This window comes from Mastigoproctus giganteus, chromosome 4 (genome assembly GCF_048544385.1).
Source record: "Mastigoproctus giganteus isolate SK-2022 chromosome 4, ASM4854438v1, whole genome shotgun sequence".
NCBI classification, from domain to species: domain Eukaryota; kingdom Metazoa; phylum Arthropoda; class Arachnida; order Uropygi; family Thelyphonidae; genus Mastigoproctus; species Mastigoproctus giganteus.
The window spans coordinates 68501096-68524020 of NC_143578.1; the positions used below are offsets into that span (position 1 = coordinate 68501096).

The following is a 22925-nucleotide window of genomic DNA, read 5'->3' on the forward strand; positions in this document are numbered from 1 at the left end:
AAAAGTGATTCTTGCACTGCTTCTATTGGAATGAGCAGCAGCCCAGGGAGCAAGTTGCTGGGGATTTCAAGAGCTGCTGAGCATCTTCATCATGGAATAAGTAAATACATGGGCTGTGTTAGGGTAACTAAGAGTAAGAACAAGTGCATGTATACTTACATGTACACTAATGCTAGAAGTATAGTAAATAAAATTGATGAATTTAAAGTGCTGATCAAGACATCAAAGGCAGATACTGTTGGGATGTCAGAGATATGGTGTCACACAGATATAAGCAGTGCAGAATTGGAATTTAGGAAGTACAATGTGTATAGAAAGAACAGAAGGTAGGAAGGGAGGAGGGGTTATGTTGTTAGTAAAGAAACACATAAAATCTAAGGAAGTGCATCCAGTTGACACGGGTGGACAGTGCAATGTTGAGTCTGTTTAGTGTGACATAAACACTGGGAAAGAGAAAATGAGAGTAGGAGTATGTTATAGGCCTAATGACTCTGATGAATACAATGAACAGTGCTGCAGAGAAATAGAATGGGCCAGTAACTTAGAATGTCTTTAATGGGGGATTTTAACTTTCCAGATATTAACTGGAACTTCTGGTTTGGTCACTCGCATGCTAGCAAGACTTTTGTGGATATATTGGAGAATTTTTTTCTACAGCAACATGTTCTGATTTGATAATCAGATCAGAGGGTGAATATACCCCTGATCTGATTATCAGCAGTGAATATTCATGCATTAACAATTTGTAGATAAAGGAACCACAAGGTGACAGTGATCACAGTGTACTGATGTGGGATTTACTTAAAGATGTAACTATCATCAAGGGTAAAGGAAGGGTTTATGTTTTCGTAAAGGTGATTACAGTGGTCTCAGACAGTTTTTAAATTCTATACAGTGGGGTCAACTGATGATGTTACCAATGATGAATTCTAAATGTGAAGCCTTCAGGTATTTAATCTTGGAGGCTACAATCAAAAATGATTGGGATGCATTTTTTCCATGCATGGAAAAATGCATGTCGCCTGATATAAATTATCAGGCGACACAGAAGCCTACAGCAGATATATAAGCTAGTCTGTAATCAAGTCACAAAGGAGGTGAGGCAGGCGAAGGCAGATTAAGAGAAATCTTTGGCAAAGGACGCAAAGAAAACAGCAAAGAGTTTTTTATTTATGTAAACTCTAGAAGGAAGGGGATGAATCAGATTGGTCCACTTCACATAGATGGTTTGACTATTGATGATCCTGCTCAAGTAGCTGATAAACTGAATGAGTATTTTGCATCTACATTCACACATAAGGAGTTATTCAAGGAGGGGAATGCCAGAGGTTTATCAAACTCTAACAGGGAGATAAGTGATTTTGTAATAACTGAGAGCAAAGTGGAGGAGAAATTGTTGAAATTAAACATAAAAAAGGCACCTGGGGCAGATGGAATCTATTCAGTAATAATAAAGGAGGCAGGAAGGGAAGTAAGCAAACCCTTATCCATAATTATGAGAGCATCCTTAGAGTCAGGGGAGGTCCCCATGGACTGGAGATGTGCAAATGTATCCCCAATGCACAAAGGGTGACACAACTAATTATAGACCTGTTAGTTTAACTTCTGTTCCGGGGATTATAATGGAGTAACTGGTTAAAGAGGTGATACAAGATCACCTAGAGAAGACAGCAATAATAGTTCAGACACAGAATGGGTTTGTTAAGGGGAAGTCTTGTCTGACCAATTTGATTGGATACTACGATGTGGTCACAAAGGAACTGAATGCAAAAAAGAATTTTGATATCATACACTTGGATTTCAGGAAAGCTTTTGATACTGTTGCACATGGAAGATTGCTGTACAAATTGGAGTGGTATGGCATTAAGGGAAAGTTACTGTGATGGATAAAGGGATGGTTGAGTGGGAAATGCCAGAGAGTGGTAATAAATAGACACTACTCTAGGTGGACTAGTGTTATTAGTGAAGCCCCACAGGGTTCGGTGCTGGGCCCATTGTTGTTTTGTGTACTTACTAATGATATCAATGAAGGTATATCAGGCTTAATGTCCAAGTTTGCAGGGTTCTTAATGACAGTAAAGACAGTATACTACTGCAACAGGATCTAGAAAAGTTAGGCAGATAGGCTGAGAAGTGGCAACTGAAGTTTAACATTGACAAATGTAATGTACTCTATATGGGTAGCAGTAACCCAAAAGAAATGTACCAACTGTGTGGTACTACACTCAGGGAGGTAGAGAATGAAAAAGACCTGGTGATAATTGTGCAGTTAGATATGAAGTTCTCTGAGCAGTGCAGACGGGCTGCCAGAGCAGATGGAATTTCATCAATAACATATAGGAATTTTGCTAGTAGAGACAAGTAGGTGATTATCCCTTTGTATAATGTTTGTTTGTTATTTGGTTTTTAGGAGCATTAGCAACTAAGGCCATATTGCTCCGGGATATGCGGTGGTTATTCCCTGAATGACCTTTCCGCATCCTCCGTATTTGGTGGTGACGGGCTCGAACCCCGGTCTAATCAAGAAGCGTGTGTTACGCACTGCTGCTCCTTCCCACCTGGCTACGGAGGCGCCCCCCTTTGTATAAGGCAATGGTAAGGTCACACCTTGGGTACTGTATACAGGTCTGGAGGCCTCATTTTAGGAAGGATGTAGAGTTGCTAGAATGAGTACAGAGAAGAGCAACAAGATTGGTGAGAGGAACAAAGGGGTGCGCTTAAAAAGCAAGGCTTAAATTCTGCAAGTTTCAGCATCTGGAGACTAGGCACCTGTGAGGTGACCTGATCGAGGTGTATAAGGCCTTGCATTGTTTGGCAGGCTGATGGATTACTTCTGCTTGCTCAGATTAAGAACCTGAGGGGGCATAGATTCAATCTGAGGAAAGACAGTTGTAGATTAGATACTTGAAGTCTGCCTTTAGCTAGCGGGTAGTTGATTGCTGGAATGGACTTCCATCTGCTGTTATGGAAGTTGATAGCTTAAATAAATTTAAGGCTGAACTAGACAAACATTTGGAGTGACTGGATGGGTAAAATGGGAAGGTTTTTTTTTTTTTTTTTTTTCTTGGCTGATGCTGTATAAGCTTGCTTTCTTGCATCATATGCCTCAACTAATGCTAATGCTAACAGTTACTATTATGACATTACTGACAGGGCATATATTGACCGAATAGATGCTCACAGATCCATGACCATGTTGTCTTCTAACATGCTGCTAGTGCACCAGCAGATTCAAAAGATTTATAGTAAATTCTGTAAAATCTAGAATTCTTTAAATTCCTGAACATTTTACATAAAAGTCAACGTTTTACAATATGGAAATACAAGAAAATGATCCGGCATTCATATTAAAAATTGCATTTATCTATAAGAATGCATGAAAACGAAAAATGAAAAGTAACATTTCTTTCTTTATAAGATGCTCACAGGCCTATTAACATTAGCATTAGTAGAGGCATATGATGCAAGAAAGCAAGCTTATTCAGCATCAGCCAAAAAAAAAAAAAAAAAAACCACCACTACTCCCATTTCACCCCTCCGTTCGTTCGTAATACCTGTCCAGCTGAGCCTTAAATTTATTTAGGCTATCAACTTCAACAACAAGCGATGGGAGTCTATTCCACAAACCAACTGCCCGCTGGCTAAAGGCAAATTTCCGCACATCTATCCGACATCCGTCCTTCCTCAATTTGAATTTATGCCCTCTCAGGTGATTATTCTGAGGAAGAGGAAGAATCCCATCAGCATTGAGCATGCTCAAGCCATTCAAAGCCTTACATACCTCTATCAGATCACCTCGCCGATGCCTATTCTCCAGGCTCTGTAATTTGCAAAACTTAAGCCTTTCTTCGTAAGAGCAACCCTTTGTTCCATTCACTAATCTTGTTGCCCTTCTCTGTACTCGTTCCAGCAGCTCTACATCCTTCTTGAAATGAGGCCTCCAGACCTGTATACAGTACTCAAGGTGTGGCCTGACCAATGCCTTATACAAGGGAATAATCACATCCTTATCCCTGCTAGAAAAATTCCTGTATATCATTGACAAGACACCATGAGCTACTCTTGCAGCTCGTCTGCACAGCTCAGAGAACTTCATATCTGCCTGCACAATTACCCCCAGGTCCTTTTCATTCTCTACCACTGTCAGCGTAGTACCACAGAGTTGATACGTTGATCTGGGGTTACTGTTTCCCATATGTAGTACTTTACATTTGTCAATGTTAAACTTCATTTGCCACCTCTCAGCCCATCTGCTCAACCTTTCCAGATCCTGTTGCAGCAGCATAGTATCAGTAGTGTCCTTAACAACCCTGCCAACCTTGGTATCGTCAGCAAACTTGGACATTAAGCCTGATACACCATCATCAATATCATTTATAAATACAGAAAACAACAATGGACCCAACACTGAACCCTGAGGAACTAATAACATTAGTCCACGTTGAGCAGTGTCCATTGATTACCACTCTCTGTCTTCTGCCACTCAACCATCCCTTTATCCATAGCAGCAATTTGCCTCCAATGCCACACTGCTCCAATTTGTGCAGCAGTCTTCCATGCGCAACAGTATCAAAAGCCTTTCTAAGATCCAAATATATAATATCAAAGTTATTCCCTGCATCCAGTTCTTTTGTGACTACATCATAGTATCCAATCAAATTGGTCAGACAAGACCTGCCCTTAACGAAACCATGCTGCGTCTGAGCTATAACTGAATTCTTGTCTAGATGATCCTGCAGTGCTTCTTTAACCAGTGCCTCCATTAATTTTCCTGGAACCGAAGTTAAACTAACAGGTCTATAATTACTTGTGTCAGCCTTTGATCCTCCTTTGTGAATTGGGGTTACATTTGCACATCTCCAGTCCATGGGTACCTCCCCTGAGTCCAAAGAAGCTCTCATAATTATGGCTAGGGGTTTGCTTACTTCCTTTGCTGCCTCCATTAATATAACTGGATAGATCCCATCCACCCCGGTGCCTTTTTTATGTTTATCCTCAGCAATTTCTCCTCCACTTTCCTCTCAGTTATTAGAAAATAATCTAGCTCACTGTCAATGTTTACTTCACCTACGACATTCCCCTTCCTGAATAACTCCTCATGTGTGAATGTAGATGCAAAATACTCGTTTAGATTGTTAGCCACCTGAGCAGGATCCTCAACTGTTGAACCATCAACATCCAGTGGACCAATCTGATTCATCCCTTTCCTTCTTGAGTTTAAATAGGTAAAGAACACTTTTCTGTTTTTCTTTGCGTCCTTTGCCAAGGATTTCTCATAATCTGCCTTTGCCTGCCTAATCTCCTTTGTGACTTGGTTACAGACCAACTTATATCTATCATAGGCTTCCATGTCACCCATTAATTTGTATGTATCCCATGCATTTTTCTTCTCTGCCATATGTCTCATTAGTTCATCTGACAACCATTTAGGCCTGAACCTTGAACAATATTTCTTGGTTGGTATGTAAAGCCTGGTAGCTTCCAAGATTAGTTCCTTGAATGCTTCCCATTTTGAATTTGCTGTTGGTAACATCATCAGTTGGTCCCACTGTATAGAATTTAAATACTGTCTCAGACCATCATAGTCGCCTTTACGAAAGCAAAAACCCTTCCCTTTACCTCTGATGGTAGTTACCTCCTTGAGTAAATCCCACTTCAGCACACTGTGATCACTGCTACCCAGTGGTTCCTTTATCTGCAGATTCCTAATGCATGAAGAATCACTACTGATAATCAGATCAAGAGTATTACTCCCTCTAGTTGCCTCCCGAACATGCTGGTGTAGAAAACAATCATCCAATAAATCCACAAAAGCCTTGCTAGTGTGTGAGTGACCAACCCACAAATTCCAGTCAATATCTGGGAAATTAAAATCCCCCCATTATAAGACTCTCTGATTTACTGGCCCATTCTATTTCCCTGTACAGTATCTTATTATACTCATCAGAGTCATTAGGCCTATAGCACACTCCTACTCTCAATTTTGATTTACCTATGCTTATGTCACACCAAACTGACTCGACACTGCCCTGTCCATCGATGTCGACTGGCTTCACTTCCTTGGATTTTATGTGTTTTTTAACTAACAGCATAACCCCTCCTCCCTTCCTATCCTGTCTATCCTTTCTGTAGACGTTGTACTCCCCAAATTCCAGTTCTGCATTCCTTATATCTGTGTGACACCACGTCTCTGATATCCCAACAATATCTGCCTTTGATGTTTTGAGTAATACCTCAAATTCATCAAATTTATTTACTAAACTCCTAGCATTGGTGTACACGCAAGTATACATGCACCTGTTTCTATTCTTAGCTACCCTAACACAACCCATGTGTTTACTTGTACCGCAATGACTTCCAGCAGTCTCTGAAATATCCTGCATCTTGTTTTTCAGGCTTCTGCTCATTCCAATAGAAGCAGTGCAAGAATCTCTTTCACCTCTGCCAGTGGCTACTGTTAATCCATTAGTCTTTGTCTCCCCCCAAGCTAGCAGTTTTCCGACCCACCTAACACTGCCTCGATAGCATCAGCAAATATTCTTGCACCCTTTCTATTTAAGTGTATCCCATCCCTGTTGAAGCAATCTCTCCTGTAAACAAGTACATTCCAGGCTGAAAAAAATTCTACCCTGTTCTTTAAATGATCAGAATAGTCTTAATGGTCTGCCAATAAGTTAATTGGCCATTTGTTAAAAGCTAGACCAAGATGATAATGGATGGATGACCTATCCTAACTAACAAGCAGAGTGCTAAATGGGAAGAAGAAGAAGAAGAAGAAGAATAGTATTAGTATTAGTAATGGCCATATGGTGCAAGGAAGCTTAAGACTTATGCTGTGCCAGCCAAAAAAAAAAAAATAATAATAATAATAATAAAATAAATAATTAATAAATAATAATAAGAGAAAAGGAAATAGACAACCTATGCATTTCCCTCCTCCCATAGGTAACTATCCGGCTGGCCTTTGAATTTTCCCAAACTCTCAGCCTCTATCACTCATGTAGGTAACTTATTCCAGTAATTTATAAATTGCTGGCTAAAATAACACTTCCTGCAATCCAGTCTAAACATCTTTCCCTGTAACTTGAATTTATGGCCTCTAATTCGATAATCACTTGTAACTGAATATTTCATCCTCATTCATTTTACTATTGCCTCTCAGAGTCTTATACACCACAATCTAGTCACCTCTAAGGTGCCTAGTTTCCAAGCTATGCAACCCACATATTCGAAGTCTTTCCTCAAAAGGACATCCTTTTGCTGATCTCACCAGGTAAGTTACCTGTCTCTGGATCCTTTCAAGAAGCTCGATGTCTGTTTTTAGGTGCGGTCTCTACATTTGAACACAGTATTCCAAGTGTGGTTTAACAATAGTATAACAGGATTATAGTGTCCTTATCTCTACTAGCAAATGTTCAATAAATCTTCGATACGACACCATGGCCTTCCTTGCAACCTGTCTACAATGCTTGGAGAACTTCATGTCTGACCGTATCATAACTCCCAAGTCCTTTCTTTCACTCACTACTAACTTTAGTTCAACTCCACCAAGTGTATAAGTTATTTTGGGGTTAGAGTTCCCCAGGTAGAAGAAGAGGGGATTTAAAACTGCATAGATAATGCAATGTAGAACCATCTTGCCTTTGCAAAACAAGTTGCCCAGATAGTTGATAATGAAAAATCCCAAGTGTTTTTCATTATCAACTATCTTGAGTTTGATGCTAGCCAAGTGGTATGTTACTCTTGGATTTTTTTAATGATACCCCTAAACATGAAAGCTATTAGAATCTATAGTACTATAGTGAACCTATAGCACTATTTTAAAACAGATTGCCTCGCCAAAAGGTTAATTGGTCATTTGTTTAAAAGATGAGACTGTTTTGACAGCCTGTCTGAGGAGTAACTAACCTCATCAGATAGCAATGGCTCCTAGTGGCAAGAACAAAAATGGTTGTAATGACATGCAGAACAAAATAGTTGTAAAGAAGTTCTTTGATAATGTAAATAATTAGGCATATAACCAGTAAAAAATAAAATATCTTTAATCACAAATAGATACTTGTAGCTTTCGAGGCTGAACGTGCCTCTTTGTCAACAGAAATGGAAACTTTAGAGAAAAAATTATTCTAACAGACACAGTTGTGCGAGAAGTGAGGCTGTAAGGGCACGAGGTGGGCCAATCAATCATTAAACTGGTGTTCATTGTTTTTTAATGATTGATTGGCTTATCTCGTGCCTTTGCACACCTCACTGCTCGCACAACTGTGTCCGTTAGAATAATTTTATCTCTAAAGTTTCCATTTCTGTTGACAAAGAGGCACGTTCAGCCTCGAAAGCTACAAGTATCTATTTGTGATTAAAGATATTTTATTTTACTGGTTATACACCTAATTATTTGTTATCCTATGGATTCCAGTATAACAGGCCCATTTATCATCATAAGTTCTTTGATGTAAGTTGCTATGCAGTATATGAAATCAGATTTCAAAGTGGTAATATAGCTAAACCTATCTGTTTAGCAAAGTGCAAAACTAAGGCAACTTGTTACAAAGGCAAGTGTATTTGGCTGTGAGAATTAAGAACTATTGTATTATCCATGCAATTTAAATCATACTGCCTGCAAAAACACATGAAAGACAAATGCTTATAGATGCAAATAAGTTCAGTTATTTTTGCCTAATATTTATTGAAATGTGTTTCTCAAAATTGCTCAAACACTAAGTAGACCTCTCTAAATTCAAGCACCTCTCAATCCCCAACAGCGCCAGTTTCTAAAGAGCTTACTGCATATTAGTATGTTTGAGCCAATATGTATGTGCAGGAGAATTGCTGATACAGTACACAATATTAGTAGAGGGGAAGAGGGGTCGTATATGTTTGGAATATTACCATATTTCCTCATGTATAAAACGCTCCCATGTATAAGACGCACCTTAATTTTGGGGACCGAAATTTGAAAAAAATGTATTACATAAAGTAATTGAACTCAAGTTTTATTCATCATAAAATTCATACAACTCATCACTGTCAAAACTCCCATCCATTAGCCTGTCCTCATTTGTGTCTGATGACGAATCACTGTCTTCATATATTGCCTCGTCCTCAGTTCCATCTATGGCATTTGAAATGCCACACTTCTTAAATGACTTGACAATGATCTCAATCTTGATATTATCCCAGGATCTTTTCACCCAGGTAAAAACTTCTCCTATAGTTGGTTTCTTCACTCTTCCTGCTGGTGTCAAATTGTCCCCAGAAGACATCATCCATTGGTTCTATTCGTCTCTCATGGCAGATTTGAAGGGTTTGTTAATGCTGACATCAAGTGGTTGGAGCTGGGATGTCAAGGTATGAGGGCAAGTTTTGTTTTTTGCTCTGCAGCAATCTTCTTTGTATTTTTTGTTATGTGTGCCCTGAACTGATCAAGCACCAATAGGGCAGGTTTGCGTAAGAGCCCACCTGGTCTCCTGCTCCAAACTTTCTCAAACCAGATCTTCATCCCATTCTGATCCATCCGAACCTTGTCATGAACGTGGACAATCACTCCTCGAGAAATGTCTTCTTTTGGCATTGTTTTGTGTTTGAACATCAGCATAGGAGGCAGCTTGGTTCCGTCGGCACAACAAACTAGAACAACTGTATAATGGCTCTTTTCATGTCCACTTGTCTTCACAGTTACAGTTTTCACCCCCTTCTTATCAACAGTTCTGTTACTTGGGTACAAATTGAAGGGGGACTTTGTCCATACTTGCAATCTGTCCCAACTCAAACTGATGTATCTTCCGACATTGAATGACAAAACGATGAAATTCAAGGACCTTCTGCTCATAGCTTTCAGGCATCTTTTGGGCAAGTCTGGTGCATGTACGCATGCTTAGTCCATTCCGTTTCATGAATCTGAAGCACCAATTGTGTCCTCCTTTGAAATCAGTAACTTCTTTTTCATCAGCAATTCTTCTTGCCTCATGCTGAACCATCTTTGTGGACACAGGAATTCCAATTGCCCTTTGCTCTTCAATCCATATCTTCAATTCCCTCTCTAAATCAGGCCATTTTGCTGACTTGCCTCTCATGGCCTTCTTCTGCCGTGGCGTTTTCAGTAGGGATTCTTCTTCCCATAGCCAGTCTCGGATTGTTTACTCAGTTGGAGGAGTAAACAATCTTACATTCAGCAGCACGATTTCCATTCACTTTTGCAAACTGGATCACTTTTAACTTGAATTCAGCACGGTACGAAAATCTTTTCTGAGCCATTTCTGGGCAGAACGTGGCAAAACGTAACCTAATATACCGGTAACAAGTGGGAAACAATGAGCACAAAGACAACAAGCATGAAAAAGCGGGAAATGCAAGTAAAAAAAAATCTACAACCACTGCATAAGACGCACCCAGTTTTTAGACCCCAAATTTTTCGAAAAAATGTGCGTCTTATACATGGGGAAATATGGTAATTACATCTAGTACGTGTATTTAATATTTTGTAAACTGTTTTATTTTCTGGAATTAAAGTTTTAAAGTTGTTAATTTGACACCAAGCATTGTTTAGATAATTGTTTCCACAGAATGCCATATGAATAATATATGTATAGCTGTACTTTTTCTATCATAAAAAAGGACTAGGGATTTCAACCATCCACAGAAAAACCATTATCTATTAATTAGTCCTAGTTCACTGCAAGTATTTGTCTAGTGGCATAGAGAAAAGCACTACAAATTCTGCACTGTAGTGGCGAAGGGCCTCTGTATCTAAGTGGAGGGGACCGAAAATATTTTCAAAAATGTTAAAAAAAAAAAAAAGTCATGTTACAAGTAAACAAACCAGTCAACAAAAGAGCAATGTATGTTACTTTCCTCACTATATTTATCCATTACTTTCCATTTTTGTCAAACCCTCCTTTAAACTAAGATAACTTCAGACCCTCAAAAGAGTAGGGAGGAGTTATTCCAAAAGTCAATTTTTGTGCATTTTTCTATGAACTAAGAGAGGCTTAAGTTCTGCAAATTGCAGTGGCTGGAGACTAGGTACCTGTGCGGTGATCTGATTGAGGTGTATAAGGCCTTGAATGGGTTGAGCACGCTGAATTCTGATGGGATCCTTCCACTTGTTCAGATTATGAACCTAAGGGGGCATAAATTCAAATTAAGAAAAGACAGATGTAGAATAGATGTGCGGAAATTTGCCTTTAGCCAGCGGGTGGTTAATTGCTGGAACAAACTTCCATCTGTAGTTGTGGAAGTTGATAGGTTGAATAAATTTAAGGAGGAACTGGACAGGCATTTGGAGGGAATGGTGTGATTTTTTTTGGCTGATGCTGCATAAGCTCATACACTTGCTTTCTTGCATCACGTGCCACTACTACTACTACTATTACAGTCAATCAATTTATGTCCCCTTATGCATATTACATGACCAAGTGCAAAGGTGCCCTCAGAATTAATTTACTTAATATTTTAAAGGCTTTAACTACTTTATTCACTGTGACTTAGAGAATATCATGTCTCTCCTAAAGAGGGCTCTCCAAGCCTATATCCAATATTTGAGATGTGGCCTACCCTCACTTTACACATGGAATAATCACCATCTGTAGTTGTGGAAGTTGATAGGTTGAATAAATTTAAGGAGGAACTGGACAGGCATTTGGAGGGAATGGTGTGATTTTTTTTTTTTTTTTGGCTGATGCTGCATAAGCTCATACACTTGCTTTCTTGCATCACGTGCCACTACTACTATTACAGTTAATCAATTTATGTCCCCTTATGCATATTACATGACCAAGTGCAAAGGTGCCCTCAGAATTAATTTACTTAATATTTTAAAGGCTTTAACTACTTTATTCACTGTGACTTAGAGAATATCATGTCTCTCCTAAAGAGGGCTCTCCAAGCCTATATCCAATATTTGAGATGTGGCCTACCCTCACTTTACATATGGAATAATCACCACTACAACTCTATTGGCAAAGTTCCTACATATCACTAACAGAACCCTGAGTTGTTCTGGCAGTATACCTACATTTTTCAAACAGCTTCATATCAACTTATACAGCAACTCCCAAGTGTTTTTCATTATCAACTATCTTCAGTTTGATGTTAGTTAAGTGGTACGTTACTCTATGATTTTTTTTTTTTTTTTATGAAAACCCAAAGTACAAAAGATATTAGAACTTATAGTATTAATACCATGTGTGGGTTAAAGGTTAAGGAGATGAAAGAAGTTACTTGTTAACATCATACTTTAATTTGTGCACATTGTAATTTTCAGGAAGTATCTGAAAGGAGGTTGTTCCAGAAAACAGAAGTCAAGGAATAAATGAGGAAGAAGAAAAGATGGTTTTGTGAATTTAAAGTTGGACAGTAAAAGGATGCTGACTGGTTGTGGCATGTGTTAGGACTGGTTTGGAAGAGAGAGAGAGAGAGAGAGAGAGGAGGAATTATAGAAGCCAGTTCAGAAGAACAGTACCCATGGAAGTATCTATAGAAAAGCATGCAGCAGAAACAGAATGTCTATGAGACAGAGAGTGGAGAGACTTTGTAAGAGATGGGTCATTAATTAACCTTATTGACCTCTTTTGAATGGAGTCTAGAAGCCTGAGAGAAGTTTGGTAACATGGCCCAAAATGTGAAAACAATATATGGTAGAGTGGATCTCAGATTTCTACGGAGTGATTAGCTGTTTAGAAGAAAAGTAACATTGAGAGCAAAATCCGTTTTTTTAGATGAAGAGGAAGAAAAATTTGTAATGTGCTTATGCCAAGAGAGTTTAGAAGTTAGGGTAATCCCTAATAAAGATATGTGACCTTGTCTAGGAATCTGAGTGTTGTCAAAGATAAGCATAGAAGCAGAAGAATTCATTTTGTGAGAAGTAAGAGATGTAAGACGGGATTGAGTTTTAGAAGGATTAAAGTTAACGAAGTTATCTTTACCCCCACTGGAGAATTACCTGCAGTTCAGTGTTTAAAGAATTGGTAGTGGATATTGGAGAAGTTGAAGCTGTTTGGGCAGGGATTTTCAAACTGTAAGGTGGAATGCAATGTGCTATCATCAGAAAAGCAAAACTATGGATAGTATTTCCAGTCAGATAAGAAAGATCATTAATATACAAGGGGAAAAGAGAGGGAGAACGAACTGAAACTTGGGGAATGCCAGCATTAATAGAGAAGTTAGAATATAGAGAGCTATCTACCATCACCCACAGCAAGCTGCCAGAGAGAAAACTGGATACCCAAGTAAAAAAAAAAAAAAAAAAAAAAAAAAAATTTGGAAAACCATAAGAAGAAACCATAAAATGTCAAGAGCAATTGCTTGAGTTTTACCAAACATTTCCATTTGAATTTGTCCACAGATAGGTAATATAAGCTAGTATAGCCAACAGCCAGTGGATCGACAGTGACAGAATCTGTACTGGCGTTAATTGATCAGATGAAAGGTTTTTAGATAGTTTAGGAGATGGCAGTTGATGGATTTTTCCATTAGTTTAGAAAGAGTAGAAGTAAGTGCTTGGGACAATAATTGGATGGGAGAGATTTGTCACCCTTTTTAGGAACTGGCTGGATGTGAGAAAATTTCCAAGCAGAAGGGAAACACCAATGGAATAAGAAAGTGTGAAAAGGTGACACAAAATAGGAGTAAGCTCAGGAACAGAGGTTTTGAGAAAAGTGGAGAAATACCACCAGGACCTGCTCTTTCTTGGCATCAAGACTGTTCAAAATTCTTCTCATTTCCTTTTGATGAAAGACCCAAAGAGGCATTGAATAGTATGCACTGGAAATAGTAGGAGGAGGAGATTTACCAAGATCATCAATACACAAGTTAGAAGAAAAGTAGTATACTAGCAGGTCAGCTTTATCTTTGGCTGAGGTGGTAAGAGAACCATCCAATTTTGACAGAAGTGGGAATAGAAATGGAAAAATGCTGTAGCAATAGCTTTGGCAAGAGACTAGAATGCTTGATTATCATTTGAGCAAGAAGCAAGTTTTCTACTTTTAGCCACTTCAAATGGCAGTTTGTAATGATTAATAACTGGATTACAATTGTTATGAGCTTAGGTGTAGACAGAAAGTGAACCTGGAGATTTTGATGCAAGCCAATTGTGATATGCAACATTTTGGCATGGGAATTAAAATCACTGTACATCGTAATGGCATAAATCGAGCTTCAAAATGACAAACCTGTTTGTTGGTAGCTTCAATCTTCTTATCTTGAACAGCCATAGCACATTGCTATGGCTATTCAAGATAAGAAAACCAAGGACAACAATTTCTAACTGCATCTCAGTGGGCTGCCCAGATACCATTACAGCCTCTTAGATTTCATTAGCAGACCCCCCTTCCTATTTTGATCTCCAGAACAACATTGTTATGATATTACTTACATCCCTGAGCTTTCTTCAAAAGGCTGGATAATGAGAAATGCTAAAAAGGTTACCTAAGGCATTTGTGTACCCAGAGACATCAGTTGATTCTAGTTTCCCTGTTACAGTATCAGGCTGCACATTTTGTATTGTTCTATGCAAGTATGCCATCTTAATGGAGCTATTAACACACACACACACACACACACACACACACACACACACACACACACACACACACACACACACACACACACACACACACTTGTAAAAAGAATCAAATATGTGCATCTTGGTAAAATAATCAAAATACACAACTTTTGAAAAGAAAACAGTCATATTTTGGTGCAATTCTTAGTGATTCAAGTTTTTTGCCTTATGTGAAGATTAGTGTGGTTTCACCTATTTCCGAAAATAATGACAACCTACCATGCTTGCTACATGCAGCAGTAAAAGTTGAATAGTTATTATGACTATTCAACTTTTGACTGAACTAAATTTTGGATAACGCTCTGAAAACTGATGCTTGTAACTCTGTATACAGGTCTGGAGGCCTCATTTCAAGAAGGATGTAGAGATGTAGAGATGCTGGAACGAGTACAGGGAAGGGCAACAAGATTAGTGAATGGAACAAAGGGGTGCTCTTACGAAGAAAGGCTTAAGTTTTGCAAATTATAGTGTCTGGAGACTAGGCACCAGCGAGGTGATCTGATAGAGGTGTATAAAGCCTTGAATGGTTTGAGCATGCTCAATGCTGATGGGATTCTTCCTCTTGCTCAGAATAATCACCTGAGAGGGCATAAATTCAAATTGAGGAAGGACAGATGTAGGATAGACGTGAGGAAATTTGCCTTTAGCCAGCGGATGGTTTGGTTGGTAGAACAGACTTCCATCCCTTGTCGTGGAAGTTGATAGCCTAAATAAGTTTAAGGCTCAGCTGGACAGGTATTTCGAAAGAACAGAGGGGTGAAGTGGAAGTGGTTATTTTTTATTTATTTATTTTTTTTTTTTTTTTTTGGCTGATGCTGCATAAGCTTGCTTTCTTGCATCAAATGCCTCTACTAATGCTAATGCTAATGCTAAATCTTGCAACATTATTATGAATGAATAGGCAATGTCAACTCATTCTAATTACATGCAATGGGCTGTGACTTATTCTCTAAAGCAATGTTTCCAAATCTTTTTTCAGATAAACACCACTTTTATATTTAAGGTTGAAACCGTGGCCTACTTTTTATATTTGAGGTAGAGGTCACAGAACACAAATAATATTAAAGTATACATGCAAATATATTAATAACTATTTTTCAAATTAATGGTATGCACTCTCATACTTAACACACATAGTATACTTTAGATATAGGCGCATCACCAATATCCCTAATCCCATCATTATTAATGGGATTGTTGCCTGTTGCAAAAAAAACCTGTTTTATTGTCAAGTCTGATGGACCACAAGTTTCTTACTAAACTAAAGGTATACTAGCAGTACCTCTTGCAAAAATATTGCAATTAGTAGCAGAGTTTTTTTCAAGCTGTCCTAAAGAAATGTAGTCTGTGTTTTGTTGCGAGCAGGTAAGGCAGTATGCGTCGAATCCTTTCAAAGATTAAGAACATAGTTCTAGTAATCCATCTGTTATTAATTTAGTATATTTATATAATAATAAAATCAATTACCGGTAGAGAAAATTGGCCCGTTCTGTAAAGTAAAACTATTTGGATTTTTTTACTATTTGGAATTTTTATATTTTCCCATGTTTCTGCACACCTACGAAGAAATATCTTCAATTTCAAACCATACCAATTAGGCCTATTGTATGCAATGGCTACAGCTAGCTGTACCCATTGCAAAAATTTTGCAATTGGTAGCAGAGCTTTTATCTAGCTGTCCTAAAGAAATGTAGTACCCGTGCAGTGTCAATATATACGTGTAAATGTATTCAGAATCGGTCTTTCAACACAATCCTGAATACATTTGCAGAAACACAAAAAGGCGTGTTTCCCCTTTGACGCAAGGTACGTTCAACATAACCAGTTAGAGCAGCATTTTGATTGTGACATACTTCTAAATCCTTAAATTATTTATCTTAAATAACCTCAAAACAAAAAACAAACAAACTCGAAGTTGATAACGATAATGATAAAATGATGAGTTCTGAATGGATTAAATGTAACGAATGGCAATGAGTGTATGAGTTCACTTGCACAATGTGCGGACATATAGTGAGCTGTGATGGAACCCTAACAATTAGTTCTTTCATTTAAGGTAGACAGAGTTTTAGAAGATTTTGTATATTGGTAGCAGAGTTTGTATATTATTATTATTTTATTTATTTATTTTTTTTTTTTTTCAGAACAAAGGACACAATTGTGCAAACACGCAAATTTTTAATCAGTTAAATAGTTAAAGTGCAAATTTTTAATCAGAAAAAAATGCCTTATCAACTTAGGCAACTGTTTGTTTAACAGTAAACATCTTCCTCTGGCTCCATCTATGAGGTAAATGTTGAACTATTCTCGTTTGTAGTACAAAACTGGCCTGTTCTGTAAAATAAAACTATTCAGAATTTTTTAATTTTAACAACTTTGTGCACACCTCAGAAGAAACATCAATTTGAGACCACTTCCAGGCCAATCGGTTAAGTCTATCATTCACACTGATGGAATAAAGAAAACAGCTATAAATATATAGGTACTGAGTTAAAAAACATTCTGTGGAATACAGCTAAAAATCTAACTAGGCCTCCTTCTAATTCAATAGTTCTTCAGCAAACAAATAATGCATTTAGAAAATATATACAGTAAATGCTGGTTATAGTGATCATGTTTACAAATTGAATTTTGATTCTAATAAACAGTGATTCTGATAGGTGAAAAATTGACGAATATTATCCACAGGCTATAAAAATCAAGATATAAGGTACAAATTTGCACTTTATCATCAATTAAATTATGAGTGAAAATCAGAAGAATATTATCCACAGGGTAGCAAAATAAAAATAAATTTATACTTATCGTATAAATTTATTTTTATACCATAAGTATATGGTTTTTATAGGTAGCTTAATTAATATATATATTAATTAAACATAACACTTTGTAATATGATTATAATTTTAAATAGTTACTTATTATCACTACAACGTCTATTTATAGATTTTTCAATATTGTATAACAGTATATTCACAATAATTTGCACCAGTTTCTTCCAATGCTCTCCTCAGGTTGACTATAGTTTCACATGTTTGCCATTACAGTTCATCTTCATTTTCCTACTTCCTTGGCAAAATTATCAGTAACAGAGTACGCAATATCTTCTTCTGTTAAAGTTGTAGTAACTACCCGTTTATAACAGATTGTACAAACAAAGAGGCCCAATAAACCAAAAACTGCAAATTGTTTTTATTGTTTTATCATTGTGACCTCTAGAAATATGCTTTAGAACAATATCACATAGGCATTCAAAATTGATTCTTATAACCAAAGATGTGATTCTAATAAACAATGAAAGTGTAATGCATTTAATTGATTTAAATCAGTTCTTTGAAATTTGATTCTTTACAGTGGCTTATTCTAATAACCAGTGATCACTATAACAGGCATTTACTGTATATTAATAACTTTCTTCCAAGATTTTATCTTTAACTCTATATCTTTTATAACATAAACTAACCTTGATAAAATTTTCCCCGATAGAGGCAACACAAACCGTTGCCAATTAAGTGGTGCATAGTATAGGGATGGAAGTTGGGCTATATCAATGCAGGACAACTCAGAAGGCAAACACTGACTCAAAAGCAAGGTCCAAGTCTGCCCAAAATCTGCAGAATATTCTAGTTGAACAGGAATACCTGGATCATTCCAAGATGCAGTACATCCCAGAGAAAACTAAAATATGAATTGTAAACTAAAATATAAATTTCTTAGTGACTGGCACTAAGAAAGAAGATATGATAATATTAAATCTTATATAAGTTTGCAATATTATGTTATAACATTCTCATTAATTTATTTCAAGTCAAAATAAACGTGGCAATGCAGGTTCACGGCATGTGGTCCATAAGAGAAATATTATCAACATGGGCAAGGGATGTGATCTGATGGACATTGAACAAGGGATGATTGTCGGGTACTGGTCGAAGGGTGGCAATTAACCCCAGGGGCTCACATCTGGTGAGTATGGGTTTGGCACACCCAGGGTCCTGAGCGGGATATCATCATTCTTCTTTTTCTTGGTGATTCCTTTCTACTTTTGTCTCTCTCTCTCTCTCACGGGGTAATTCAGAAATTTTTTTTTTTTTTTTTTGGCTAGTGCAGCATAGGCCTCAGGCTTCCTTGTGCTATATGGCTAATAATAATAATAATAATAATAATAATATTATGGAAACTGAATCTTGTGGGCTGTTCTCTGAGTTCAGTAGTTAAGGTATTCGAAGAGAGGATGAACAGTGGACAAAGCAGAAGTTGCCAGGCCAATGGTGGACACCTGTAACTCATAAATTATTATGGTGAATGTAGGCTGTTCCACATTATATGAACCACTAGATGAAAAAACGGTGAAATGGCTAACCATGGATTTTAACCAGGGAACAACTAGTGGTGCTTCCAACATCATGATATAATGAACCCTCATCCTCTGTATGGGCTGCCAGTGTAGGCATCTAGTCAAGATATCCATGCTTACAGCCACCCATCACCAACAATGCCTAAAGTTTGTATATGACCAACATCACTGAACAAGTGATGACTGGCAAAAAGTTACCTTTTCTAAAGAATCACATTTCCTGCTATGTCATATGAATGGCAAATGGAGGGTACAGTGATAAACTGCAGAAAGGAATTACTCTGTTGACCTGCACTAACAGAAACAGGCAGGTGGCAGAAGGGTTTTTGAGGGTATTCTCAAAGAATCTTTGAGAGTCCTCATACTTCTAGAATGCTAAAAACTACTCATCTATTGTGGCTGATCAGATGATTCATGGTTACTATCTTCCTAGATGGCACACAGGTGTTCCAGCAGAACAATATACTTTGCCATGCTGGTATTGTTCTAGAGTGGTTTTCTGAATGGTTTCCAAGTGTTAGCCGCCCCCCCGTAGCTAGGTGGGCCCCGATTAGAACCCCAATGTAATCAAGAAGCATGTGCTATGCACATGCCTCTTGATTAGATCAGGGTTCGGGCCCGTGACCACCAAATACGGAGGATACGGAAAGGCCAGGGAATAACCACCACATATCCCTGGAGCAATATGGCCTTAGTTGCTAATGCTCCTAAAATTCAAATAACAACAACAACAACAATCCAAGTGTTATGTTGACTACCAAATTTGCCAGATATGAATTCCATAGAATAACTCTGGGATTGTGTGGATTGACAGATCAGGAGTTTGGATCCTCCAGCACTGATTATTGCATATCTATGGATGCAATTCTGCCCACATGATACAACAATGTTTGGAGGCCTAAGAGCATCCATACCCACTATTGGGTAGGTGATCATAATGTTTTCACTGTACAGTGTACAATACATAGATTCATAGCAATTAATTAGCATTAGTAGAGGCATACTATAGAAGAAAGCAAGCTTATGAAGTATCAGCCAAAATAAAAAATAAAAAAACCTCCCATTTCACCCCCTCCATTCTTTCCAAATGCTTGTCCAGTTCAGCTTTAAATTTATTTAGGCCATCAACTTCCACAACAAAAGATGGAAATCTGTTCCACCAATCAACCACCTGCTGGCTAAAGGCACATCTGCACATCTATTCTACAACTGTCTTTCCTCAATTTGAATCTATGCCTCCTCAGGTTCTTAATCTGAGCAAGAGGAAGAATCCCATCAGCATTCAACTTGCTCAACCCATTCAAGGCCTTATACACCTCAATCTGATCACCTCGCAGGTGCCTACTCTATAGGCACTACAATTTGCAGAACTTAACTTTCTTGGTACGAGCCCCCCCTTTGTTCCCCTCACCAATCTTGTTGCCCTTCTTTGTACTCATTCTAGCAACTCTATATCCTTCCTGAAATGAGGCCTCCAGACCTGTACACAGTACTCTAGGTATGGTCTGACCACTGCCTTGTACAACGGGATAATCCCTGCTAGAAAAATTCCTATATATCATTGACAAGACTCCATGACCTGCCCTGGCAGCTCCTCTGCACTGCTCAGCAAACTTCATATTTGACTGCAAAATTACCCACAGGTCTTTTTCACTTTCCACTTCCCTGAGTGTAGTACCACACAGTTGGTATGTTTCTCTTGGGTTATTGCTACCCATAGGCAGTACTTTGCATTTGTCAATGTTAAACTTCAGTTGCCACTTCTCAGCCCATTTGCCCAACTTATCTAGATCCAGCTGGAGTAGCATACTGTCTTTACTGTCATTACCAATCCTGCCAACCTTTGTATCATCTGCAAACGTGGACATTAATCCTGATATACCTTCATCAATATCACTGATGAATACACAAAACAACAATAGGCCCAGCACCGAACCTTGGGGAACTCCACTAATAACATTTGTCCACGAAGAGCACTGTCCTTCGATTACCACTCTCTGTCTTCCACTCAATCATCCCTTTATCCATTGTAGCAACTTACCCTTAATGCCATATCCCTCCAATTTGTTCAGCAGTCTTCTATGTGAAACAGTATCAAATGTTTCCTGAAATCCAAAGGCCATTTATGAAAGGATGGTGGCTGTGTATGTATGGCAACAGCACACTTTCAGAGTACCAGGTGAAATTCTGATCAAAACAATTCAAGTGCTGTAGAGAGTCCATCAATGATGATCCACGTCCAGGAAGGCCCGTGATAGTGAGCACTCCAAAAATGTGCCAAGCTGTGGAAACCCTTGTGCTGAAGTGTCCCAAATCTCTAGGGAATGTTGTATATCTGAGGGAACAGTTATAACCATCCTTCATGAACATTTTGGGATGACCATGGTCAATGCAAGGTGGGTCCCAAGATTTCTGATCCCTGTGCAGAAGCAATTCAGAATACGGTGTTGTGAGGAGAATTTAGAGCTTTATGGAAGGGATCCTGAATCTTTCATCTCCAGAATTGTTATGATGAAACATGGGTTCGTTACTATGATCCTGAGACCGAGCAAGAATCAATGCAATGGAAGGGTTCCCCCCCTCTTGTTTCGAAGACCTTTATGCCAAACAAGATTGAAAGCCTTTGAGATGTCAAGAGCAACTGCTTGTGTTTCACCAAACTTTTCCATTGAATTTATCCATATATGGGTAACATAAGCCAGAATATCACCAGTGGATCGACACTGACAGAATCCATACTGGTGATCGTTGATCAGACAGAAGGTTACTAGGTAGTTTAAGAGTTGGCAGTTAATTGATTTCTCCATTACTTTAGAAAGAGTAGAAGTAATTGCAATGGGATGATAATTGGATGGAGTGACTTGTCATCCTTTTTAGAAACTGGCTGGATATGAGCAAATTTCCAAGCAGAAGGAAAAACACCATTGGAATAAGAAAGTGAAAAAAGGTGGCAAGGAACAGGAGCACAGGTTTTGAGAACAAGTGGAGAAATACCATCAGGACGTGGAGATTTCTTAGCATCGAGATTCTTTCAAATCCTTCTGACATCCTTTTGACGGAGACCACAGGAGGCATTGAATGGAGCATGTTGGGAATGGTGGGAGGCATTTTACCAAGATCATAAGTTGGAAGAAAAATGGGATGCTAGCAGGTCCGCTTTATCCTTGGCTGAAGTGACAACAGAACCATCTGGTTTTGACAGAGGTGGGAGCAGCGATGGGCAAAAGTTGCAGCCAATAGCTTTGGCAAGAAACCAGAATGCTCGGCTACCATTAGGGCAAGAAACAAGTTTTCTACTCTTAGTCTGTTCAAAATCTAGTTTGGACTGATTAATGACTGCTTTACAATTGTTGCAAGCTTTGGTGTAGGCAGAAAATGAAACTGAAGAATTGGAAACAAGCCAATTACGATATACAACCTTCTTCTCTTGAACAGCCTTAGCACATTTATTGGAAAACCAAGGTTTAGATAAAGGACAAGATTTTAAAGTGAAGTGTGGAATAAAGGATTCCATTCCTACAAGAATAATTTCACTGATAGGATCTGAGCAAACGTTGACATCATAAGTTTTGAAACAGTAATCCGACCAAGGAAAAGAAGAAAAGAAATCTCGCAGGTCATCCCATTTTGCATTCTAGTAATACCAAACAATATGAGGTTGGGAATAGCCATGAGATAAAGGCTCCATTGAAGAAGAGACAATCAGCAAGGTGTGATATGAGGTACCTAAAAGACCACTCACTTTGACCGTGTACTTAGGATTGTTTGTGAGAAAAAGATCAAGCGTGTTGGCTGTACGGTTGAGATTGTCCGGTATTCTTGTAGGTAAATGAACAATCTGTGCAAGGTCATTAGAAATTGCAAAAGCCTCAGCATCTCGACCAGCTGGGTTGGTGCGACTAGAAAGCGGAAGCCAGCTGGAGTTGTGAACATTAAAATCACCATGGAAAATTACCTCACTGTTAGGAAAGTTGAACTGGAGAAAGCTCAGATCCTTATACAGTGAATAAT

General features: G+C 38.3%; 1 protein-coding gene across 2 annotated transcripts in view; it reads right to left on the reverse strand.

The window, feature by feature from the left end:
• LOC150086817 (reelin-like) overlaps positions 1-22925 on the reverse strand; it is a 1004591-nt gene that overhangs the window by 255227 nt on the left and 726439 nt on the right. For both annotated transcript variants that reach the window (XM_090372773.1, XM_090372772.1), the window contains one exon: positions 18024-18238. In XM_090372773.1, the coding sequence (XP_090228899.1) occupies positions 18024-18238 (215 nt within the window). The remainder of the gene's footprint in view (positions 1-18023; positions 18239-22925) is intronic.